Raw genomic sequence first — 26768 nt, forward strand, 5'->3', positions numbered from 1 at the left:
GTTGTAGTTACAGAGAAGGGGCAAAAAAAAACATCTCAATCTACCAGATTTAATAGAATATTTACTAACTTGGCAACACTGGATACATCACATGTTCTTTATATAACATCCCTTTGCACTAGCAACCTTAAGATGCTGCACAACAAAGTAAGTTGCTACAAGTAACATTCCTCTAATGAAAAATATATTTAAAGCTTCATACATATGGTTAACATGTGTTCAAATCTAGACAATTTATTGAAATTATCAATGGGAATGGTGATGAACCTATTTTAATCATGTGAAACAAGCAATATGTTTCTGGATATTTAATGAAACATAATGCAAGTAAAAATTGTCAGCAGGCTATGAGTTGGCCAGGACTGCTTAACACAAAAGATAAAACAGGAAAAAACTGTAATTTGGTGTTAGTTTAATAAGTTAAAAACACAATATTATAAAACAAAGCAAATACTTTTGATGAAAGAATTTATCATCAGGCAAAAGAAAAATTAGGATTAAGTACAAATATTCCAGAATACTAACAAAATATAACTTAATATCTTAAAACTTGTATCAGGTTTTTACCAATGCAAGCAGAACATAAAATTTGAATTTAAGATTAAACTGCTAATAAAATAATTATTTACTTTCAATGCTTATTTCAGACAGCCAAAACATTAACATACAAAAATAATTTTGTTCCAACAAACTGGAACATTCTCACCTTAAAAATCCAATAGCTTTTGAATTTAATTCAAAATGTATGATCAATGTTTTACATAAATTAAAAACAAAATGTACAGTGTTTATATATAGCAATGAATAATAAATAAACATTATAAGTTCATTTATTATTTTTTGGTGTGAAAATGAACATACATGCAATTATTGTAAGTCTGCACTTGTCATGTTAATAAGACATATGCATTTAATTTTCCCCAATTAAATGAGCCAAGTATCCCTTCCCATCTGTTGTCCAGATTAATTGAATCTTGTGGATTAATGACATTCAAGTATCTTCCCATAATGTAAAAAACCATTGCTCAACTATTCTAATTTTATGCATGTCAGAGCAATTTTTTACTACTACAAATTTGACCCAATGCACTTTGATATTTTTCTAAGGCTCATTGTGTCAGTACAGTGTTATTAGATGAAATATTTATGTAAAGAATTATTGTGTTCTTAAATTTAAACTGCTATTGTTCTTTGTATATACCAGGTTGTTCAATAAGTTTTGTCGTTTGATAAAAAAAACACAATTTTATGGTTTGAAATACATTTTATTATTCAATATAATCTCCCTGAACTTCAATACACTTGTTCCAGTGATCTTCTAATTTATGGATTCCATCCCTGAAGTGAGAATCTGGAAGACTGTCGAAATACGCTTTCACGGCTGCTATTACCTCTTCGTTCGATGAAAATCTTTTCCCACCCATGAATTTTTTGAGATGCGAGAACAGCCAGAAGTCAGAGGGAGCTAAATCTGGTGAATAGGGAGGATGTTGCAACAATTCGTATTTTAATTCACTGATTTTTGCGATGGTTTTTTGAGCTGTATGAGAGGGTGCATTATCTTGATAAAAAATGATTTTTTTCTTCTGTAAACCAGGTCTTTTCTCACGAATTTTTACATCCAGCTGGTCCAAAAGGTTACAATAATAGTCTGAGTTTATTGTTTTACCAGTTTGGAGATAATCCACGAACAAAATTCCTTTTGCATCCCAAAAAACTGATGCTAACACCTTCTTGGCCGATTTCTCTACCCTAATTCACTTCGGAGCCGAAGTACCAGGTTCACACCACTCCTTAGCCTTTTGTTTTGATTCAGGATCATGATGGTAGACCCAAGTCTCATCCATAGTAATGAAACAACGCACAAAATCCTTTTTATTTTTTCTAAAACGCTCCAAATGTTTCTGAGAAAGTTGCACTCGAATGTGTTTTTGCTCCATAGTTAGCGAATGCGGCACCCATTGTGCACACAGCTTTCTGTAACCCAAAACATTAGCCAAAATATTGCTCACACTGCCTAATGAGATCCCTAGGGCTTCTACTAAATCTCTCTCAGTTGATCGATGATCTTCCAAAACCATATGCTGTATTTTTGCTACAATTTCTGGTGTTGATGCACTTTTTGGACATCCTTCACGTGGATCGTCTTCGAGACTTGTACGGCCACGTTTAAATTCAGCGACCCATCTTTCTACTGTTCTAATTGAAGGTGAAGAGTCCTTATACACTTTTACCAATCATTCATGAATTTGTTTTGGTGCTACACCTTCCAAAAATAAGAATTTTATCACTGCACGATATTCAATTTTTTCCATTGTAAAAAAATACACTGACACGTCAACTTTGAACAGCTGCAAATATACGAATGAGTTGACAGATCTACATGAAACTTCACACGTGTTTATTAAAAAGTAGTACTATTTTTTAGAGAAATAAAACGACAAACCTAATAGCGCCATCTCTTATTGAACGACAAAACTTATTGAACAACCTGGTATAATATAGATATTATCCAGCAGATTGTTTGGTCTGTATCTATTGATGGAAGAGTCAAGTACTGTCTGATTTCTTTTTGCCTGCATTACAACTAATATGTCATCATAATAATTCCACAGTAATTTGTGTGTATGAGATGCATTGTTTCTTGATAATGGATCAAAAGTTTCATTATTAAACGACACTAAAATCTCCAAAAATTTCTACAGCTTACAACCAAACTTTGAGCCTGTGATTTCTGTTATACATCATAGTGTAAGAGTGAAATAAAACAATTTTTATACAAATTTCTTATGTTTTTTTTAAGAAAGATCTTAAATCACAAAACTATTCTAAACTGCCTAAAAATTCCCAATTTCCAAAACTAAAATTACTTTAAAATTACAGAAATGGCAAGTAATCACATAATCTGACAACCTGATCAATACTAATAATGATACCACCTAAAATGTTGAGTATCAGTGCTTCTTTAAAGTATCAATAGCATCAATATTGATATCAGCCCATCTATACTATGGATGCCAGATAGACCATCAGGAGAGATCATTTGATCATCAGACAAACAAAAACAGCTGCAATGGCATCTTTGTCCACATCCAAGGACTGGTGGAAGCCTCACTACAGAACCATGTCTTTTCCATATCACTGGCAGATGACTAGTGGAAGGAAATTTGCATGTATAGGAACCGCTATGTGTCCTGCCATTAGCATTCCAACATCATTGATTTCATTTGCAGTGGTGCTGTGACAGCAATATGGACTGCTGCAGATTGCCAGTATATTGTCTTTAGCAACAAATCTCAGTTCTTAAAACTCATTTGAGAACAGATAACTATTACCTTAGTGCAGAAGACCACTGGTGAACACATCAGTTTCATCTTAACTGTTGAGATGCTCACTGCTCCACTGCTGGAATGCAGGACTAAGGAGCCATCTTGTATGACTGTTCAGCACCCCTATTTTCCAACCAGCCATTTTCCAACAAGATAATGCTCAGCTACACACAACTAGGACTTTCTAGGAATGTCTTTGTTATTGGATTGTTCAGAAAGTAATTTTGTTTTTTTCATGAAAAAAGAAAAAAAAACAATTTTCTTATAATACAGAAATATTTTTTTGAATTATATATTGACCATTTTGGTCCAATACCTTTTGCCATCTTTCTGATAGTAGCATGATTTCATGCTCATAAAAGTTCTGATCTTTACTTACAAAAAACTGATCCAAGTGATTTTTGACATTCTTATTTGAAGTAAATGTTTTACCATTTAAAAAATTTTGTAAAGACCAGAACAAATAATCCGAGGGTGCCAGATCTGGCAAATATGGTGGGTGTGGTAGCACATCCCATCCAAGATGTAATAGCTCATGACAAATTACCAAACTTGTGTGAGTTCTGGCATTATCATGGTGAAACACTACACCTTTTCTGTTTGATGGTAACATTCAATTTGTCCAGTTGATGACAGTACACTTCCAAATCAATTGCGGAATTGTCTGGTAGAAGCGCAAAAAAAAAATTTCCTTAAAATCCCACCAAACAGAGAGCATCACTTTTTTTGATGAATATCAACTTTTGAAGTGCTGTCAGCAGGCCTCATCTCTTCTACTCCATGAACATTAGAACTTTTGAATGCATGTTAGTAACAAGATATTTAATTTGTGGCAGTGGTGTAGAAGTAGGAGAGCACACTGATAACAGGTTTGAAGAGTTTATTAATATATAATGACAATATAATTTAGAATGAAATTGGCAGGTAAATATACAACTAATCCCCGATGGTAAAAAACAAAATTACTTTCCAAACAACCCAATACATTACCACACTTTGTTGACCTATTCAGTCTCAGATTTATTGCCCATTGAATATTTATTGGATCAGATATATCCCTAACTTCAACCATATATGAGTATGAGAGCAGTTGCAATATAGGTGGGCAAATCTCACAGGATAGCATATGGTCCCTGTATGTCTCCATCTCCATGTCTGACCATATCATTTCAGGTATCTGGGCAAGATGAGATCCTACATGCAGTGGTGGACTGGCCCTCTGGGAAATTGGGATTTTTGCAGAGGGCCAGTTTGCTCCATGCGTCATTTGCTCAGTGGCTATTCCTTGTTTTAACATACATTATATTTCACTTGAGAAAAATAAACTAATGAACAAAATACAAAAGATGTATATCCATCTAATGTATTAAATTTAAAAATATAAAAGTCTTATCCTAATTCAGACTGTAAGCTGCTGTGGTACAATCCATATAAACAAACGTCTGTCTCATAACAAACACAATCTATTATTTGAAATTTTAAAATGACTGGCCCTAGTTTGAATATGGGCTGCCATGAAATGGCTCATGCAAACTAATTTGAAAAATAACTGACCACAACTTGGGCCACAAACTGCCATGACAAGACCCAAACTGGACTAATGCTCAGTACAACTCAGATTTGATCCCATAGTGGTAGGTTGATTCCTTAACCACCTTGACCATCAGCTGGCTCTATATATATGGGTATCCAATGCTGCCTGCAAGATACTAAAGGTTACTTTAGTATCTTGCAGGCAGCATTGGATAACATTTAAATTTTATCATTGTTCTAAAGAAAATCATCCTTTTGCAATGATCCGAATCACTTATTACTTTTATAATTACTTTTGTACTAATAAATTTTCATTCGATTTCAATGTCTTCTTTTTTTGGTATGTAATTTTTTTGTCAATAAGTACATAAATACCAAAATGAAATCTGCTTTATAAATCAAAAATGTGCATCTCACTGATCCTTCCTAGATCTTCAATAGATGATAAACATTGATGAGAAATTTTGGTTTACAGATACTCCTTTGATAATTTTAATTATTTCTAATTTTCATGATTATTCAAAATAAATTTTATTTTTTGACAAAATTTTCAAACAGCTTTATTAATTTTTACATTTTGTTGACCTATTATTTTATAATAATATTTTTCCATTATTACTAAAACATGAGTTTAAAAATATATAAGAAAGTAAACAATTTGAAAGTATCTATACAATAAATTTTTACTTAAAATAACCAACACCTTAGTATTTCCAGCAATGATGTATTTAATAAAAACATTTTCAACTATTTTTAATAGTCTTCTTCAGTTAAACAGCTTTAAAACAAAAAGTTAAACAATGTTTCGTTTTAAAGCTGTTTAACTGAAGAAGGCTATTAAAGATAGTTGAAAATGTTTTTATTAAATACATCGTTGCTGGAAATACTAAGGTGTTGGTTATTTTAAGTATTTTTATATTCCAGTTTTTTATTTTATAAATTTTTACTATAAATAACTTTAAATAAAAGTATATTACAAATATACAATTATTATTCCTTTTTATTTAAATGACAATACAATTATCTGTTTGTATTGATTATATATAAATTTTAAAATATATTCTTTGAAAGTTTTGTATTGATTTACAAATTCTAAATTTACATATAAGAAAATATAAAATTTTAATCTTAGTTCATAATTCCAATCTGGTTAAAATAAATTGTATTTAAAAACGTTAGAATCTTTGCATTCCATAATTGGAACTCAAGTGATCCAAAACCTGAGGCAGATCTTGATTAAGATCGAAAATGTTTGTTCATTTGTGTATTATTTCTTACCGGAAGTAAAGGTTTAACAGTGGTGTTTACCTGTACCAGTAATTGGTCTAGTAGTTTGAATGAAAATTACTATATATATATATATACACACACACACACATGCTAGTAAATTTACCTCACATTGCCCTGGAAATTTGATATTACAGTCAACTCACTTTAATATGAATCGTTAGGGAAACAGTAGTTAATTCAATTAATCAATAATTTGTATTAACAACTTTCATGGTCAAGGTTACATCTTATATAATTTAGGGAGTTAATGCTTATTAATTAAGCAATCAAAATCTCTAAATAATAATATTTTCAATTAATTTACTAAATAAAGTTAAATAAAATTAAATTCATTTACAAAGACAAATTTATGTTCTAAATGATTTTCAATTCAAACAAGATGAAAGAGGAGGCAGTATTTGCCATTGAAGTGTGGAGCAGTATATCAGAGTAGTTAAACAAAACAAAGTTAAAAGAAAGCCATTATTTTTTCCTGTTGAAGATTATTTTAAAAAATAGAAAATATTTTTTTGGCATCAAAAGAGTAAAAAAAAAAAAGGAGCCAAATTTGGTGCAAAATAGCCAAGCCTGGCATCACTGTATGCACTTGCCAATATGCAAACTAGTAGGTGTTTGCATGAGACTATATCCATTTAAAGGGGTGGGTGTCCTTAAACTTTAACTCCCATTTTCTGAGTATGTAGAATGGTTTGCTAAAACCTGATGTTTGATTTGCTTTACAATCAGAGGTCAAACCCATTTTTTCTGAGTAGAAGAAGAAAATCTATTCTACTCAAAATGAAACATTTATTACAGTACCACTTTAATTGGTCACAATATAAACAACTTTACTAAACCCAATACATTGCAATAACACACCATCAACTGCCATAAATCATGTGCTATAATTTGCTGGGTATGTGATGGCTGACTGATTGCCTTGTGTGGGAGTTTACAAGATGAGGGTGCTGAATGTGTCCCAAGTCAGCACCATAGTAACCAACAATGTTTATATCGTAATGTTAAATATACTGGAAGAGGAGATCAGACTGGAGGTCTGAGTAGCGTTACTGGCAATGCATCCACACAGTAAACGGCAGTTGCGGGTTTGAGTCCCGCTCCAGGATGATTCTTTACTTCCAGTTTAGTCTAAAATTATTTAATTAATTAAAAATTATAATTATTAAATTTAATATGAGATGGCACCTAATGTCTCCCTCTAGAGCCAAATTTATTTGTAATTTATTATTATTATTGCCAAATTATAACCCAATGATTTACAGCAGTTGTTGATGTTTAATTGTTCACTTTAAAAAGTGTAAAAACAACCATTATTGGAAATAAAATTATTTCTTGAGAGTTGTGAAGGTAATTTATAGCTCTGTTTAATGAATTCTGGTAAAATTTTTGTTCATTTTATTGTGTGAAAATTAACATTGTAACAATGGCATTTTGCCAGGGCAATGACAAAATTCACTATAATATCAATGTAATAAAATCTCAGTAAAAATAAAATCTTTAAGATAAAATTACTTACTTCACTTTGAGAACAACAAGCTCTATGAAGAGGAGTCACCCAATGATTATCTTTTGTATTAACTCTAGCACTACTTAATAATAAGAGATCACTTATTTCTGCATGGCCACAGAATGCAGCAGCATGTAATATACTACGCCGTTCAGAGTCTTGATAATTAACTTCTTCACGATTAAATAACAATTCCTGAACTTCATTTATATCACCTTTAAATACTGCTTGGACTAGAGGTGGCTAAAATAGTTAAAATTATTATTAATAATTTAGAATGACTAAAATTAGATACAATTTTCATTATTTTAAAAAATTTTGGTAATTGATAATTACTGAAACAAAAATTCAAAATCTTTTATAGACTTTTTTAATAACTTATTTCATATGGGACATTCCAATTTTCAATGCTGCCTCAGCGCTGATCTCAACGTTCATTAAAAGTCGTTCCTTTTTTCAATGTTGAAGTGGTGCTGTTGTCAATGCTGACTCAACACACTCAGCACTCAACAGATATGTTAACTGCTACTTTCCAATGAATTGTGGGTAATTGGTGAGACATTTGAATAAAATCCATCTTGCTGAGAATGGAATTATGGGAAATAAGCAACTTGTACTCGAGTTGGGATGTTGTTGACGACATCAAATTGTTGACTTCAACACTCAACACTCGCATTGAAAATTGGATGTCCCAATATAGTTGATATACGAAATTTTCAATAAATTCATTTCAAAAACTACAGAAAATCATTAAAGTTTTAAAAATAAAAAACCCCTACATTATAATTTCATAATTAGAATAAATACTTCTTTAACACAATCAATAAAATCATATTTATCATAATTATTCTTTTAATTTTATATATTCATAATGCATCTTTTTCTCTTTGTCAATGCACTCTGAAGATAATAGAGAGGTTGAGGCCGAAGTTTTAAACACAAAAACATGTATGTTGGACATTCAGCACAGCTTTCCTGTAAGCCTAGAAGTTTGACAATGGCATTTGGAAATTCAGTAGAATCATGCTAGACATTCCACCTCAACCTCGCTAATGAGTTTAAAAAAAAAAAACATTTATTATTTTAAACTATGGAATTTAAATTATATATATATATATAAATTAGGATGGCCGTTATTAACATGGAGAAAATTAGATTTTAGAATTTCTTTGAACACACCCTTCAGAACTGTTCCAAGTCACATAAATTGTGCCAAGAGACAAAATGTTTGGTGTGTGGAATACCTTTTTCCAGACACCCTAAATCACACAACTCACATTATTTTATTTCCAGAAATAGTATTGCAAAACATTGAAATTATGATGAAAGAAACTTAATTCCCTGGAAATCAAAATACAGGTATCCCTCATACAACATGGTTTCATTCTAACACAGTTCAAAAATTGGGGAATCTCCTATACAACATGGTTCAAAAATTTCACAATTTTTAAGTCCAAACTCCATTATTCGGTACTTTTTTTATTCAAGCAAGCATGCGTGTTGTCTCAAATTTGACAATGGATTTTAAAATATTGAAATTTTCAATCTGTTTTGTGTCATTTGGCAGATCAATATCAAAAAAAAAAAAAAGCTTAGATGATGATGATACTTTTTACTGTAAAAAGAAAATGCCCTGATTTAACTAAAATTAATATTAATGCATAATACAGTACTTTTAATTGTGATTGTTAATTAATTAGTGATTGCTTTAATAAACATATTTCTTTTAGTAACAAAAAAAAAATAGGATATCTTTGTTAACTTTTGGAACCTAACCCTATGTTTTGCATTAGTCCTTTGTTTTGTATAGCACAGATCTGCATAAATAACACGGCACTTTTTCTGAACTTAACTACCAATACCATTGTGTCGGGGAATAGACCTACTAGTGTTGCCAACTCGGAGCTTACTGAACATGGAACAATTGAGAGGTTACCAATGGTAGTATTGTTTATGCAACTGTTCAACATTCCTAAACTTGAAGATGTAACTGGAAAGAGTCAAGCAGAGGCAGTACATGGTGTACTTGAAAAATGGGGTATTCCAGAGAAAGTTAAGGATTTGTTGCAACACCACTGCTTCTAATACTGGTTACTTGAAAGAAACTTGTGTTTCATTTGAGCATTTCCTGGAGATAGATTTGCTTTATTTGCTTTCCAATGATACTAAGAGCCATGTTTCATGTAAAGTTTGCATCAGTAATGTCTGGTCCAGATGTGCAACTCTTCCAAGTGATACAGAGATCAATGGCAAACTATAGATGTGTCAAAATTTTAGACTGGAGTTGCAGGTGATGTGGAATAATCTGTTCTTGACTTTCGTGACCAAGTATTGCAGTTCTGTTTAAGTTCTTTGTAACAAAGGCAGCATAGAGATCACTGTAATTTTTCTGGGAGGAATCCACCACATGAAACTCCTTTCCACTGCCCAGATGCTTTCTATTATGTCAAGTGGACGTCAAAAGCAATATACAGCTTTAAAATATTCTTGTTTCAGAAACAATTTCATTTGAAAGATGCAGAACAAGCACTTAGAGACTTCTGCTTGTTTATTGTAAACTTGTACATTAAAGCTTGGTTTAGGTGTCAAATGGTGTGGGAGGACTATGCAATGACTTTTTGTTCCTTAAAGTATTGACAAAATATCCAGACATTCAAGTTTCCCAGATGGCTTTATACAAGTTTTGTGGCCATTTGTGATATTTGGCTCCTGAGATAGTAGCTGTTTCTTTGTTTGATGTATGTATGCCTAAGAAAACAAAACTGAAAATGGCTGAAACTATGAGATCTGCTGGTTATAAAGAGAACAGCAGTAACAAGAGATTTATCATCAATGAGAAGAATGTGAAGAACATATGGTTCCAAGATTTAAGTCAATTTGTTACCTCCAAAACCATGAACTTCTTTTTGAAATTTGAAATTTCAACTCAAATTTTGAACTTGGATCCTGATAAATGGGAAACAAACATACACTACAAATAAGCTTTCCACATCTCTTTGGCTTTACTAGTAACGACTGATGTGGCAAAGTATGGTGTAAAATTAATACAGGAATACAACAATATCTTGATCAAGAATGAAGGACAAAAGCAGTTTCTGTTACAGATAATAAATAATTACCATTCAAAGTACTGTACCTAGACAGCAGAAAAAAGATTAGATGTTACAATTACAAATTTCACTTTCAATAATATAGTGAATAGTATATTAGTGGATTTCAGTGTTTTTAATGAAAATTATTTTATTTTTGTAAAATTATTCATATTATTATTATTATTATTATTATTATTGTTGTTGTTTTAAATTTCAAGACAAAATCATGCAATCATGCCTGCACATACTGGAAAGACTGATTTGGGTTATGTACAACAATGTAAGTGTTCTGCTCTGAAATTGACAGTGTATAATTATACATATAAAATAAAGGATATATTACTTTCAAAACTTCAGTCATTGGGGCACTTCTTACACTCATCCCTCTGGGCTGAATTTTGATACAGATTAGTTTCATAACAAATGGAACCATTCTAGGGAGTGCATCTCAAGGATTTAAAATTCAGAAAATAAGGGCCACCCTATACAGTGATACCTTGTACTTTGAACTTAATTCGTTCCAGGAGATCGTTTGAACCTGAAATTATTTGAAGTTCGAAGAAATTTTTTCCATAAGAAATAATGGAAAGTGAATTCATTCATTCCCTGACTCTGAACAATACCCATTTCAATAAACTTAAAACTGCAAATACACATTATTTAATGTAAAAATAAGACAATTAAATGCTCTAATAATAAATTAAAACTTGAAAACAATAAATCAAATATGTAAATAATGTATAATAAAATGAAAATTTCATTTACTACTTACATACTATTGACTTCTGCATCTTAAACATGTACCACTTTTATGTTTTGCAATAAGTTCCTTTTTAATTTCAATTGTCAATACTACAACTTTCCTTTTAGACTTTGTTGCTCCCACACCCTTTCAGATTCCATAGTTAATAAGTAAGTTATATTGAATTGAACAGAAAGTATAGTCTAGTATACTATTGACACCAAGTAATATCAATAAGAAGTAGAACTCACTGTGTGCAGCGTTACCAAATATTTTCCTTCTGAGCACTTTCAACAAATGTATTTCTGTTGTCTTCAGGCGAATAAGAGATTTTTATATTGAACATGAATGATTAAAACAGAAAGGAACACATATTTAAATAAAACAATTTTTTGGATGACATTCAATATGAATCTGCTATGATTTTCAAATACGTACAATGTTACGAATGTGATGTAATACGGTGCATGCGTGGTACTGTTTCCCGTCAATGGTGTGACAGATGATGTAAATCGCCATTTAATCGTTTGTATAGGGCAATCCATATGTTGGGCAGTTTCAGAGTAGGTGGGTTGCATGTTTCCAAGGTTGTTATGTATAGCGACTCCCATATAAAGAGGATCTTTCGGTCGCTGAAGATCCTGACTTTAGTAGAGTGGGCCCATAACAGGTTGTAATTCATGTCATGCACCCTTATTGCGAGTTCAGTGTTGCACCTTCCTTTTGCCACATCATCCTGGTGTTTGGTCAAGCGGGTAGCCAACATTCTTGCTGTGGCCCCAATGTATCTCGTATTATTCCCTGTTACGAGATTTTCTAATAGAACCACATAAATCATCTTGACTTCTCAAAGACGGAGAACTTGTCTTGGTCATTGCGGAGGAGTCTGCGCAAGCTAGGTAATGGAGAAAGGGGCAGGAGCAGACCATGTTGTCTAAATATGTGGCAAATGCGTAGAGAAAGCAGACTGAAGTATGGTAATGCTAATATGATAATGCTTCGTTCATGTTCGATATAAAAATGTCTTATTCGCCTGAAGACGACGGAAATACATTCGTCAAAAGAGCTCGGAAGGAAAATATTTGGTAACACCACAGACAGTGAGTTCTACTTCTTATTGAACAGAAAGTTTTTCCTGTTTTTAACAACTGTCATTACTTAACATAATTGTTTGATTTAATTGTAACAATTGTGAAATTTAACACATCATTGTTAATAAGAGATTGTATTAGCTATTTAGAAGCTTATTTTAAACTTTTTATTTCACATTTTGTTTGAATAAAATAGAGTTGAAACATCTTCAGATAAAAAGCATATCTGGGATGCTACTCTATGAATTTTGAAAAGGATATAATGCCATACAAACAGTAAAAAGCTTGTAATGTGTAAAGGGTAGATGCTCCTAAGCTTTGAATATGCAAATGTGGTTTAAAAAGTTCTGTTCAGGAAATTTTGAATTAACAGATAAACAACGTGCAAGGTATTCAAAAGATATCAACAAAGAAAACTTGCAAGAAGAAATTGTTTAAAAATTGATGAAAAACACACAATATAGGCTATTTAACCAAACATACCAAAAACAAAGCAAAAAAGCTTGAAAACATACAAGCATAATGCAAGGGCAAGAGATGACTTATGTTTATGGTTTGAGCACATTTTTTCAGTGCATGCACAGTTTGAACTCTGGAACATCATTTGAAATTTGAGGCAAATTTTTGTCGAATTTAGCATTCAAACTCTGAAGTGTTCAAAGTTAGAGTTGTTTGAAGTACAAGATATCACTGTATTTAAAATTTTGTTATATATAAATGTAAAATAAGAAAAAAAAATTATCACATCATCACATTAAAATTCTTATATAATAAAAACTGAAGATTATAGATAAGTTAAAATGATTTCTCCTGCCTGATAAATGTTTTAAGAAACTTTTTATATACAGTTTGTATCCAACAAAACAAGGAATCACAACTATAAAAAAAACCAGCTAAATATATGCATCCTTGCTCTGAAATTTCTCATAAACCATATATATACATATACATAATCTATACAAAAATCTTTATATAAAAGAAGTGAATGATCTATTATGTAAAATACATTCAAAAAATAACTTTCTGGAGAACATAGTAATTTGCCCTTTTATCATGCTAACAAATTTTTTTGTATTTAACTATAATATCATTATTCATCAATCATTCAACTAATAAATTTTATTCTCATATTTCAAAGCACTTTTTAGTTTAAATTATCTCCATCTCTGTATATAATGTAGATAGCAAACATTTATATTTTATTTCTTGCAAACAATGTAAAAGTCTGTTAGATTATCTACAAAAAAAAAAGATATCTCCAAATTGTATGTTTGTGTGTGTTGGATGTAAAAATTTTTATTAATTTATCAATTAGAGATTAGGTATTAGTTATTGAATATATGAAAACATTACTGAATACATTACACTTACAGAAATACTTATTACCACTATTTATGATTATGTATTATTTATGATATACCAAACAAAAGCAGATATTTAATATCAACAAAAACCACTTGATGAAAAATGTGTTCTGTTTATATTAAATATTTTTCCTTATTATTACAACAATTAAGCATCTTTCCATTTTTGAACATTTCAAAAACAATCAATAACAACTTTGATAAATCCACATATTCATCCTCTTATTTTATTGATTATTGTTTGTCACCAAATTCAAAATTTAATTCAAGTTTAATTAAGAAAAAACATAACCTTCAATATTAATAATTAGAATAAATTTGGCACCTACTGTTGTCATTCTTTTCTAATTTTAATTAATTAAAAACATGAAGTATAGCATTTATCATCAGACAGCAACATATCTACCTTTTATAGTAGTTTGTTACTAAAGATATAAACTTGTTATATTTTATAATCAATTAATCAGAGTACAATTCAATAACTCAAACTATAGCATTTTTAATACTAAATTCACTCTATATCAATTCCAACTCAGTTTATCAATAGTAAATGGAGTTGGGATTGATATGCCATTATTATATATATTTTTATTCTATATTTCCTTGCAATATGTAGTATAGAAAATTTCCTTGTAATGACTAACTATTTTGCAATTTTCTTTCTTTTGTTTTAGAATCTTTCATAAAATCCAATGCTTAAACTTAAAAATATTTTGTCTTAATGCCATTGTTTCTATTATCTTTTAGAATTATACTTAAATTCTATTTAAATACATTGAAGTTCAAACAGTACAAAAAAAATCTTGAATACAGTAGAGCATCGATTATCCGACCCCCGATCAACCGTCACATCAGTTAACCAACCGCGTTCTAGTCGGAAAATTCAAATGTCTGCTAGTGATGTGGCGCTACAATATTAGGCTGTCTTAGCTACTTTAATATTATTTTTGTTAAATTTTTGCATGTTTAAGCTGGCAACATGGCTCAACCATGAAAGGGAGGCCAGTATTTAAACCAGGCTTAATTTTATTTAATGACACTATCCAATTGCTGTTTTTAAAACATGTGCGAGATTTAGTGGCAAAAAAACAAGTGTCAGCTGTGAAGCAAAAGAAAATTTTGGACTTCTTTTTCTAATGTATAGGCCTATTTTATGTAAAATATGTAACCCAAATATATATATATATATATTTTGTTTTATATTTTTGGTTAATGTTACCTTAGGTAGCCAAGATGGCGGCTCGTCTCTAATTCCAGCAAGGAAACAGTGGGATGCATGTTCTAACCTAACCTAACCTATTCTAATAATTTGGTTGCTAATAATTATGGTAATTTATTAGAATAGGTTAGGTTAGGTTAGAACATGCATCCCACTGTTTCCTTGCTGGAATTAGAGATGAGCTGCCATCTTGGTTACCTAAGGTAACATTAACCATATTTTTCAATATACAGTACAGTACTGTATTTATTTTTTGCAAAATAAAGAAATAATTTTTAATGATACAATAGCGACGATTATTATTTTAAAAAAAATTTTGTTAGGCTTAACATCGATGAAAATCCAAGGCAAAGTAGGTTAATAGCTATATACTAATATACTAATTACATGGGATATACTATACTAATAATGTATTTTTTCATACTTTTCGGTTATCTGACCAACCCCAGTCCCCAATTGAGTCGGATAATTGATGCTCTACTGTAGTAATATTTATCAAACATTCCATTTATAAAATACTAGCTTACCTGTCACGCGTTGCTGCAATTTCAGAAGAAAGGAAATTCAAGCAAACTCGTTATGATAAAATTCAATTTACATTTTATCATTTTTACTGAAACTTATTGTTATTATTAATTTTCATCGGGAAAACATTTCAAAGTGTCGTTTCAATTCTATTTATTTATTGGAGTGCTTGTGGATACACAATATTTTTTGTTTTTCTGTCTGGTGCGTACACAAATAAATCAGAAAGTTTTCCGACGCGTGAGCTGGCCACATACAGTTGTCCATGTGAGAAGCACGGATTCTCCAAATCTAGACCACACACTTGCAACGATTGTCCCTGTGCTTTGTTGATGGTCATTGCAAAAGCGATTCGCACCGGCAACTGCAAACGTTTGAATTCAAATGGCATATCTGTTGGGATCATTGGAATACGTGGCAACAGTACATCTTTCCCCTTGAATTTCCCATTTAAAATTGTAGCTTCGATGACATTGTTCATCATCTTTTTCACCGAAAGTCTTGTACTGTTGCAAAGTTGTGGTGGATTGATGTTTCGAAGAAGAATGATAGGCACACCAATTTTCAATGTTAAAATGTGCGGTGGCATTCCTGGCAAATCTAGTGAATTCAAGAATTCTGTTGGGTAATTGACAACTTCGTCTTGATTCATAACAGTGTCGATGGACTTATACGTTGTCGCTTCGCCTGGTATTCTGTTTTGAATGCTGAAGTTGATGTCATTGACATCATTGTTCTTAGCTGCTAATATAGCACGTGCACTGAGCCACTGATGATTTTTGTAATTCTGCGTGATATTTGGGAAAACCTTTTGAATCAATTTGTCTTTGGTTGATGTCATCTTACAAAAGTTTGTTGGCAATGTGATACATTGTGTAGATCTGTCTATGGCCATCTTCCCATTCCCAATATCCAGCAATTGTTTTGCGAAACGTTCGGCGGATACATCATTTTGTAGTTCAACACGCATATTGGTTTTCAAAGTCAATTTCTTTACATGTCGCCATAGAACTGATGATTTGAGGCATGCATTAAGTTCATCAGCAGGTGTTGAACGTGGTATAACTGGCAGAGTTTGTCGAAAATCACCAGACAATAAAATGAGTGCTCCCCCGAAGGGCTGTCCATTTCCCCTCAAATCTTTCAGTGTACGATCAAGCGCTTCCAATGCTTTTTTGTGAGCCATTGTGCATTCGTCCCATATGATAAGTTTACATGTTTGGAGAACTTTGCCCATTCCGGAATTTTTGGTGATATTGCATGTTGGCGTCTCAGTGGTTTGCAAATTCAATGACAACTTCAGTGCTGAATGCGCTGTTCGACCACCATCCAATAGTGTTGCCGCAATTCCAGATGATGCAATTGCCAGTACAATTTTATTCTGTGATCGAACAGTTGCCAAAATTAGTGAAATGAGAAAAGTTTTACCTGTACCTCTGGGCGCATCTATGAAGTACAATCTGCCCTTTTGATATGTAATTGCTTGCATTATTGTGTCATATACAACACGTTGTTCTGAAACCAACTTTGGAAGATTCGTTTCAACAAATGTACACAAATCATCGACATTGAAGTGTGTTTCACGTTGCAAATCACGATCATAAGAGTCATTTACAGATCGATTCGGTGCACACATTCCCAACTGCCCCAATCCTTTGTTAGCGATTGCCAAACATTTATCCTCGATCGAAACCAATGCCTCATTATACACGTGTGGTGTAAATTGCATGTCCGGATACTGATTCATTGCTCGCAAACGATGTAGGATGTCTTCACTCATGTAATCTTTGTATTTTTCCCAAAGATCTTTTGGATTGGATGGGAAACACGTTGTCAATATTATCGCAAATAACGTGCGTATTTGCTGTGGTTGAGCAGTGTTCGATGCATCAGTGAGTGTTGTGTCCCAATGTGCATCGTTTTCAAGAAGATTTAATTCTTGGCAAGCCTCTCGATAGGTCGCACATACTTCACCATTTACTGTTCTCAGTTCTTGGAAGGATTTCGGTCCATGTACGTTAACTAACAGTAATCACAAGTAAAAACATTCTTGATTGTTTGGATGAACTGTATACAGACGGCCTAACGCATCAGACGAATATAAATTCGTATGTCCTTCAACTGGTTTGCCCTGTTTACGACGTTGAAACTTTTTCGCTGATGCATTCCATGTGTAGTATTTTGGCACTTCTGAGTAAAGTAGCGTTTTTGCGAACAAATCATCCGTGCACAATGAGAAGAACGCAGTTAACATTGTTTTCAGTGGCGATAATGCTCTTGCATGTACATTCTCCGTTGTAAAATACACACGCTGTCCATTTTCAAGATGTACTGCCAAATGAACAACTGTTGGATGATGTTCATGAATTGGAAATGAGAAAATACGCCAAACTGCTTCATTGCTACTAATGTAGCGTCCTAATTCATATTGATCGATTTCATTGATTGGTGCAGATGCATTTCCCACTCCAAAAACTGCCATATCACTTTCCTAAGTCAAAGACAACCATCGACAGCTATTACGGCGCCGACTGGGGACACCTCCGTGCCCACGGCCATAAGCATCCACTCAAGGCACACTCAGTCGGCCATCACAACCCCAGCAAGGTATATATATATACACACAAATAAACATCGTACTAAACCTGATAACATTAAGCTAATGGTGACAGGTGGCGATGTATTAGCTTAATGTTATTAGGTTTAGTACGATGTTTATTTGTATATATATACCTTGCCGGGGTTGCGATGGCCGACTGAGTGCCTTGAGTAAATGCTTATGGCCGTGGGCACGAAGGTGTCCCCAGTCGGCGCCGTAATAGCCGTTGATGGTTATGTCTTTGGCTTATATATGCTGGAAGAAGAGATCGGTCCGAAGATCCGGGTAGCGTAACTGGCAACACGACCGCACGGTAAGCGGGAGTTGCGGGTTCAAGTCCCTGCTTCGGGCCAATTCTTTTCTTCCAGTTTAATCTAAATTATTTAAATTATTATAATTATTAATTTTAATAAGAGATGGCACCTGAAGTCTGAAGTAAATGTTAATTTTTACTTTGAAATAGAGAAAATTAAAGCTTCCTAACAATATTTCTTCACAGAAAATTCCATAGACTTTTTCTTATTTAGAAAGAGAAACATTATCTCTATAAACTTATTAATGAATTAGGAAATATCAAAAGAAATAAAATTCATTATGAAAAGACATTAAATTTAATCATTCAAACTATTTTTATAAAGTTAAAAAACTATAATTAAAAAAGATAATCTTGAGCATTTCCATATTCATCTTCAGAAATATATTGTAGAATACACGATGCAACATAAAAACAAAATGCAACATTGTTCAGTTGACTCTAAAAGATATGACTGTGAATCATTTTTTAAATTCAAATATTTAATTTATTGGACGAATTAAACTTCTAAATCTAATCTTATAAATACAGTAGACCCCCCTATAACACGGGTTCATATAACACGGTTTCCTATAACACGACGAAAAAATTGCAATTGGGTTCGTATAACACGGTAAAAAGTCATCGCCGACTCGTGTCAAGACAGGATTAGTCGATTCTGGACCATAGTGGACGAGCAGCCAAACTACTTTGGCTGCTCGTCCACTATGTTCCAGAGTTCAGCAAATTCTTCGCAGAAAGAATAACTTATCAAGAAACACATCCGCCGTTCGATGAGTCGCTCCGTGATGAAAACAAGCTTAGGCAATGGTGTCTTCGAACGGTGCACACTCAGTAAGTAATCCAACAATTTTTTCTTTACAGCATAATTTATATGGATTATTCCCAAAAAATTATACGTAATTTGGAAATGTTGAGTCAAATTATTCTAGAATCAATTAATTTTATAGAAGAAAACCTTTCAAACAGCCGTAGCTCCTAAACTGCATACGTGCCAGGCTGTGATTGGCTCATATATTTAAGGGACTCGTACAACATGAATTCATATAACACGGAACGTATCTTCTATCGTGTTATAAGGGGGTCTACTGTATAACAGTTTTTAAAAATTTAACTTTTAAAACAAAGCTTTAAATACAATTTTAAATTTATAATAAAATAAAATTCTGTTTAACTAATATCATCTCTGCACTTGTAAGAGATTATAAATACACATTCTAGAATCTAGATTCTACTTATTTTTGGTAATTACCCAATTGTCTTATTGTCCTCTACTCTTCCATTATTAAATTTTCTACATTTCTTATTGAAAGATTAATTTTTTGTGTCATTTTACTTCTATCTCAGAAAATGAATAGAGAAATGTCCAAAAATATTTAAATTAATAAATTTTTTTTTCCTGTTAAAATGATGATGTTTAATTGTTCTTTAATTAGTTCCTAAATAATTTTTGCTTACAAAATTCACATTTCAAAAAAAAAAAATTGGTAAATACATAAATAAGATTTAGTAAAATGAAATATGCTACACTCTTTTCAAACTGCAGTTAAATAATAATCAAACATCGAAAAAAATCTTTAAAATGTAGCTTTTTATTAACTAATAAAACATTTTCGGCCATTTGAATGACCTTCCTAAGGAATAAAAATCTAAATGCTTTCAATTTTTATAAAATGAAGTTTGTTATGGAATGATTTTGAACATGATATGAATAAGTTCGAAATCATTCCGTAACAAACTTCATTTTATAAAAATCAAAAGCATTTAATTTTTATTCTTGAGAAAGGTCATTCAAATGGCCAAAAACATTTGATTAGTTAATAAAAAGCTGCATTTTAAAGGTTTTTTTGTCAATATTTGAAATATGCTACATTTATAGTTTGAAATAAACAATAAATGCAACATCAAACTCAATTTTTTATCATTATATTAGAAAATTATAATGTATCCTTTAAATATTCCATTTAGTATTTTGCACTAATTTTTACATACTAAAGAACAAGTTAACTTACTTAAATCTAAGTTGAAAAGATTATTTCTTAAACATTATCAAGTAAATTGTTTAAATTTATTACAGTCATTTACTTGCCAGAAACAAAAGCTTGACTTTTATTCCAAATAAAAATTACACAAAGCTGTGCGTGAACTACAGACTTAAATAATATAGTAAAAGACACATCAGATATATGAAAAATGCTGAAGGAACTATTAAATCAATATATTCAAACTTTATAAATGACACATCAATCTCTGTCAACATTCTCAAAACTTCAAATACAGGTCAATTTAAATATTAAAAATAAAAAGAATAAATTTGAGTATAGTTTGAGAAATAGTGAGAAATTTGGGAGATATGTATTTATTGTGTGTAAAAATATTTAGATAATTTTTAATTATTAATAAATCTATCCATTTATTAAAATTGTGCATGTCATACCAGAATAAAAAGAAATAACCATGATTTTTCAATTTTATACAGGAAACATTTTTTTTGGCAAATCCGGTAACACACATCAATCATCACTTTTTAGGGTACACAGTAGCAACCTTCGTGTATAAGTATTGTCAAATGGGTACCGTACATATGCATGGCTGAGACCTAAGCATTTTAATTTTGATTGAGGTCATTCACTTCAATAAGGTTTATAAATTTTTACTTTCAACTGTTTTTTACTTTATAACTATTTACTTTAAGCACATTTTTAGCTATATTTTTTGTCGTTTTAAAATTTGGCTCCTTTTTGGCATTTCCTCAAAAAATTGGTACTTCATAAAAAAGTTATCTGGCAACGTGAAGACATTGGATACATTCGCTAGTGGAAAAACTGTGATCATAAGGAAATAAAAAAACAGACAAGAAGCCTTTCTGGGGCAAATCAGAAGCTGTTCTCAGAAATCAGAGACAGATGGTCACCCTATCTTGTAAGCCTACTTACTAGTCATGAATAAACTATCATCTAGAAAATATTTGGAGAACTTTTTAAGTCATTTCTTCAATATCAAAGATCCACAAACTATTGTACTGTACATGTAATTAAAGGGAAAAAGATTTGCAAAAGTTCATCAATGTATACAACAGGGAACGAGGAGTCAACAGTGGCTGAAAAATTGTGCAGGTAATTAATGGACAATTTCTTAATGACTTCTGATGAAAATCATTAAAAACTGAAAACATCTAGATTTGTTTTTCATTAAAATAATGTTTTTCCAAAAAAAAATAAATAAATAAATAAATAAAAGGTTTTTGATGATTTCGAATTATTATTTAAAAGGAACACGAAACAATATTTATTGACTTTTCCATTTTCTACTATAAAATTTAAAATATTTGAATAATTCAAATATGAAATTTTAACAAAAATCATTTCAATGCATTCCTATTACTTAAATTTATAATTTAAATAAAAATTTAAATTCTAATTACAATAAAATCATTTATATTATATAATAATTACACGTGATTTAGATAATTTATTTCTGGGAAAAGAAATTACAAAATAATAATCATTTCAAGTTAATTCTAAAAATTAATATTGATGTTATGAACATTGTGTTTGGAGGATAACGAGAATATAATTTTTAATCATATCCTTTTTTAAAAATATTCAATTTTAATTTGTTTACGTACGTTTTACATTAATAATAAAATAAAAAAAAACAGATCTTTAAACTGTTTTATTATTCAAATGAAATTGAAATATTTAACTGTGTAGGCCAATGATGATGCGTTTTACAAAATTAGATATTACTCTATACAAACAAGTGTAACAGGTATGCATTCAATACATAGAAATTTGAAGGTAAACTAGGATATTAAAAATAAAATCAAAAATTAATTAATTTTCTATACTTTCGACTGAGAAACTAAAATAGAAAAATGAACGACTAAATGATAAGTTTTAAACACATTCGCGAAAGGAAGTAATCACAATAAAAGTTCAAGGATGAACATTAATATTTAAAATAATCCTATTAATATTTCAAAAAAAAAAGAAAGAAAAATTGATATTACCTCATTCATAAGTTGGTGTATAACCATTTCTATCTGAGGTAGTTTATTTATAATCCATAATAACAAAGTAAAGAATTGTTTTCTTTTCTACATTCCCTCGCCCATACACTTACACAGCACGTTTGCACGTGCACCATTGATGATAATCTCGATATCGAACTTCCGTTCGAAATAAAAGCTGCAAAACTCGAACGATAGATGGCGTTAGTTATTATAAGTTGTTATATATACGGTATAATTAAATGCAATAACGAACGTTTAATTTCATTCACAATATTTATATATTATTAATAGGATTTGTTGATAGAAACTTTTGAAAAATAAACTTCAAATCGTGTAGATTAAAATCAATAATCGAGTCGTGATATTTATTTTGATTATATATTATTATATAAATAATAATAAATATGTCTACCAAATAGTTCAAAGTAAGGTTATCAATCGTCCATTTTTTAATGGAAAGTTCTTTGTTTCGTCTGTATGACCCTTGAAATCTTTTAAATTAAATTTAATACAAATTCTGAATTTTTCATATTCCAATTTAAAAAGAGATCCATTTTCATTTTTAAGCGAGTAAAATTTTTCAGTTTGAAGTAGAAATCCTGTGCACTCTTCTCTCGTTCTTCCTTTACTTTTGTTTTTAAAAATGCTTTTGCATCCTTCTGTTGGTTCATGTTACAAGCTCTCTCGGACAGACTACAAACAAGGCAACACAACTCATGCAACGTGACTTCATAACCACTAATCCGGTTGGAAGAACAATAGAAATAGATATTGGATGCTATATTGTATTTTTATTGATCTGAGCTGCGTGTGACTGTAACGATGTACTCCTCCTTTTAATTAATTTTTTAATATGATTTATATACATACAAATTTTGTAAATTTTATCAAAACATTTAACTTCAGAAACGGCAATTATTTTAATTTAAATTTATGTAAGTTTATGGAAAAATACCAATTTCTACTATATTTGGATGTAATAAACTATTTCTAAAAAATTAGTTTTAAATAGAAAATCCTTTAAATTTTCTTAAAGAATAATGAAGAATTAAAGATAAATAATGATTAAAGGCTTATTGAAGAAAACCAAACTAAAAGAAGTATTACCATGTTTGAAGTTAAGTAAGCTTGGCAGCTCTTTTTATTTCATTTTGCTTTCGTTGATGAAATCAGGTAATACAACTTGTGGGAGATCCGCCAAGAGGACATCTCGCGAGAGGACTTTTTATGCTGAAACTGGAACCTATTTACACGTTAGACAAGTGAAAAAAACCCGGAAATCTCCGCGTGGCCAGTACGTTGGTCAGGTGCGAACTCGCAAACAACTAGTAGTGTTTAGTGGTTTTATCCGCTCGACCACTGTTGGCATTTTATGTTTTGAAGAAAAATGATTGAAGTATGTTTTAGTTTACAAATTTTAAATTTGGTAATTAAAATATATATATATTAATGCTTTAGATAATTCTCAGGGCATATCCAGGGTGGTGTTTTTCTAGTACCTCAGCACCCTTTGATACCAAAGCAATTAGTCTTGTTACTTTAAAATAAAGATAAATATAGTAAAGCATGTTACATGATTTCAATGGCAAAAAGTAAATCTATACAATAGAAAAAGAAAAATTTTAACTATTTTTTGGAAACACTTGTCGAAGTGTAGCGTGTATTAACAGTGAAATTTGACCGAAGAGATGAATACTTGAACAATTATTTCGTGTTTCGATGTTACCCAGGGTCTGTAATATCCGACTAATGAAGATCATGACAAGATTTGGTTTCCATTATCATGAAAGTTAAAAATGCATATGGATAGGTTTAACAATGACTTCAAGTCTTCGGATACCCACATGTATGAAAACAAAGCAAACTCATGAATTCAGATATACCAGCGACCAAGAGATCATATAACAAACAATCTTAAAAGGAGTACAAATAAACTATGAGGCGAGAGAAACATTCAACGAGACCAAAGACGAAGGATACCTCCCATTCAATATAACCCACTTCAAGCACAAGAACAACAACCAACAATACGCAACTAAAACTGTCAAAATAACTATAATAGTGAATAATATCCCAGAAAGACCCTGATTATTCTTAGCATGCCGCAGAAGAATACCACAAACCCCCAGACTCTGCCACGACTGCGGCAAGTTCAGGCACACCATGTTTTGAAACGGCGCGTAAACGATGTAAATGATGCGGCCAACATCACGACGATAATTCATGCTAGGCGGAAGACCAGAAATGCATAAACTTCTCAGGTGATCACCCCTACATATCAAAAACTTGCCCAGCTTACAAAACAGGCTATAGCATACTGCAACATCAAATACGTCACGACTGCTCGCAAACCGAAGTACGCAAAACCCTCAACTAATTTAACAAAACAACAGACCTACTGTGACAAATTAAAATCTACTATACTACTATCAAATGATATACCGGCAAGTAAAGGAAAGCATGTCATCACAACCCAAAACGACGTCCTCTTCAAGCAACTGACAGAAATAAAACGCGCTGTTACTACATAAAATCAAATAATGAATTGGATGATAGCCTATTTTAAAATACAAAGGTCAGCCTCCACAGATAGACAAAAACCCAATCGATAGCAAACTACATTTACAGCAAACAGACACGAAGATCAGAAAGAAACATCCAAAACCACAACAGAAGAGGCCTACGGGTAAGATTCAAGCTCCGAATGAGAGGTTTTTCGACCCCCGAATTGTAGAGCCCCTTGTACGAGCAGAAAAGTCAAAGGAACCATACATGTACATGCGACCCTTTGCGAGATATTCGCCTTCAAAGGTCAGTTTTTAACATGTATCGGTGTACTGTCTATTCTGCATCCTCTGCATGTAGTTGTGGTTTCGGTGCTCGCTATCGCTCGCACCTCAGCGCTCGGATGGGGGCGAGTCCCCACACCCCCAAATATTAAATAACATCAAGTACTCCACGAACAGTCAAGTGGGCTACTCGAAGCCGGCATAGTTGCGTGGGCTAAATAGTTAAACGCGATACTCTTAGAAGAGCGACGCGACCCAATTTTGGTGGCTGCATCTCGCGAAGGGTCGCTTTTAGAGGTATGGTTCCTTTGACTTTTTGCTCCTATAGATATGCTCTACAGCACTGATAAGGTCCCAAACGTCTCATTCAGAGCTTGAATTGAGCCGGCCGGCGGACGCATAAATTTTATACACACACGAGGAGCAAAGCAAACACCCACTATAGTTGATCAACCGAATCGACGGCCCAAGAAAACACTAGTAAGACACATGCAGCGACATTCTCCACGACAGATAAAAAGCAAACCAAACGCCGGTTAAGGTTACCTATGGTAGCGAACATGGCGGCTTGTCTCTGAAACAGTGGGGACGCACGTTCTAACATAACCTAACCTATTCTAATAAATTACCCCTATTCTAATAATTTGGTTGGCAATAATTATGGTAATTTATTAGAATAGGTTGGGTTAGGTTAGAACGTGCGTCCCCACTGTTTCAGAGACGAGCTGCCATGTTCGCTACCATAGGTAACATTAACCCAAACGCCATGAGTGTAAAGGAATCTTCAGAGTTCGACGACAAAAAATCAACACTTAATTCCAAAAAACAGAAAACACAACTATCACTCAATACAAGCACACAAGACTATCTCCACCATTCTACATAGCTCCACATAACTTGCTACAATCTATCCTCAAAATAATCCACATGAAAATGATCCAATAGAGGACCAATAACATTACCAACAAAATTCAGCAAATAAATGCTTGCTTCCCCAAGCTAGCAATCAACTTCTTGACCGCATCCTTAATGCTGGCTCTCTACCTACCGCGATTTTGAGGCGATTCAATCGCTTTCGTCACTGCTCATGCGCAGTAAAATCGCCTTTCGAGTAATCTGGCGACAGAGTACTTGGACAACGGATATTTTCGTGTGGCGATTCGATTCGTGTCGCAGCCAATCAGCATGTAACATCCATAATTACTAAGTGTCCATGACATCATATTTTTACCCATCATCTTCAGTCGCTGCGTCGCTGTACACCACAACAACGTGACGGCGGCCTTTATTGACATTATGCACAACAAAACAGCCTACTTTACTATTCACTCTGTGACCACGATTTTTACTGCTGAGGAAT

The 26768-nt window shown here is 32.1% G+C and overlaps 1 protein-coding gene across 2 annotated transcripts in view; it reads right to left on the reverse strand.

Annotated features, from left to right (window-relative positions):
- Positions 1-22788, reverse strand: part of LOC136988160 (serine/threonine-protein phosphatase 6 regulatory ankyrin repeat subunit A-like) — a 126030-nt gene extending 103242 nt beyond the window's left edge. Inside the window, exons 1-2 of one of the 2 annotated variants that reach the window (XM_067285982.1) lie at positions 22617-22788; positions 7669-7902 (exon numbers count right to left, since the gene is read on the reverse strand). In XM_067285982.1, the coding sequence (XP_067142083.1) occupies positions 7669-7902; positions 22617-22643 (261 nt within the window). In that variant the 5' untranslated portion in view covers positions 22644-22788. The remainder of the gene's footprint in view (positions 1-7668; positions 7903-22616) is intronic. The other variant, XM_067285981.1, reaches the window with a different exon arrangement.
- Between the last annotated feature and the right edge of the window lie 3980 nt (positions 22789-26768).

This window comes from Centruroides vittatus, unplaced genomic scaffold (genome assembly GCF_030686945.1).
Source record: "Centruroides vittatus isolate TY-2023 unplaced genomic scaffold, ASM3068694v2 scaffold_324, whole genome shotgun sequence".
Classification (NCBI taxonomy): Eukaryota; Metazoa; Arthropoda; class Arachnida; order Scorpiones; family Buthidae; genus Centruroides; species Centruroides vittatus.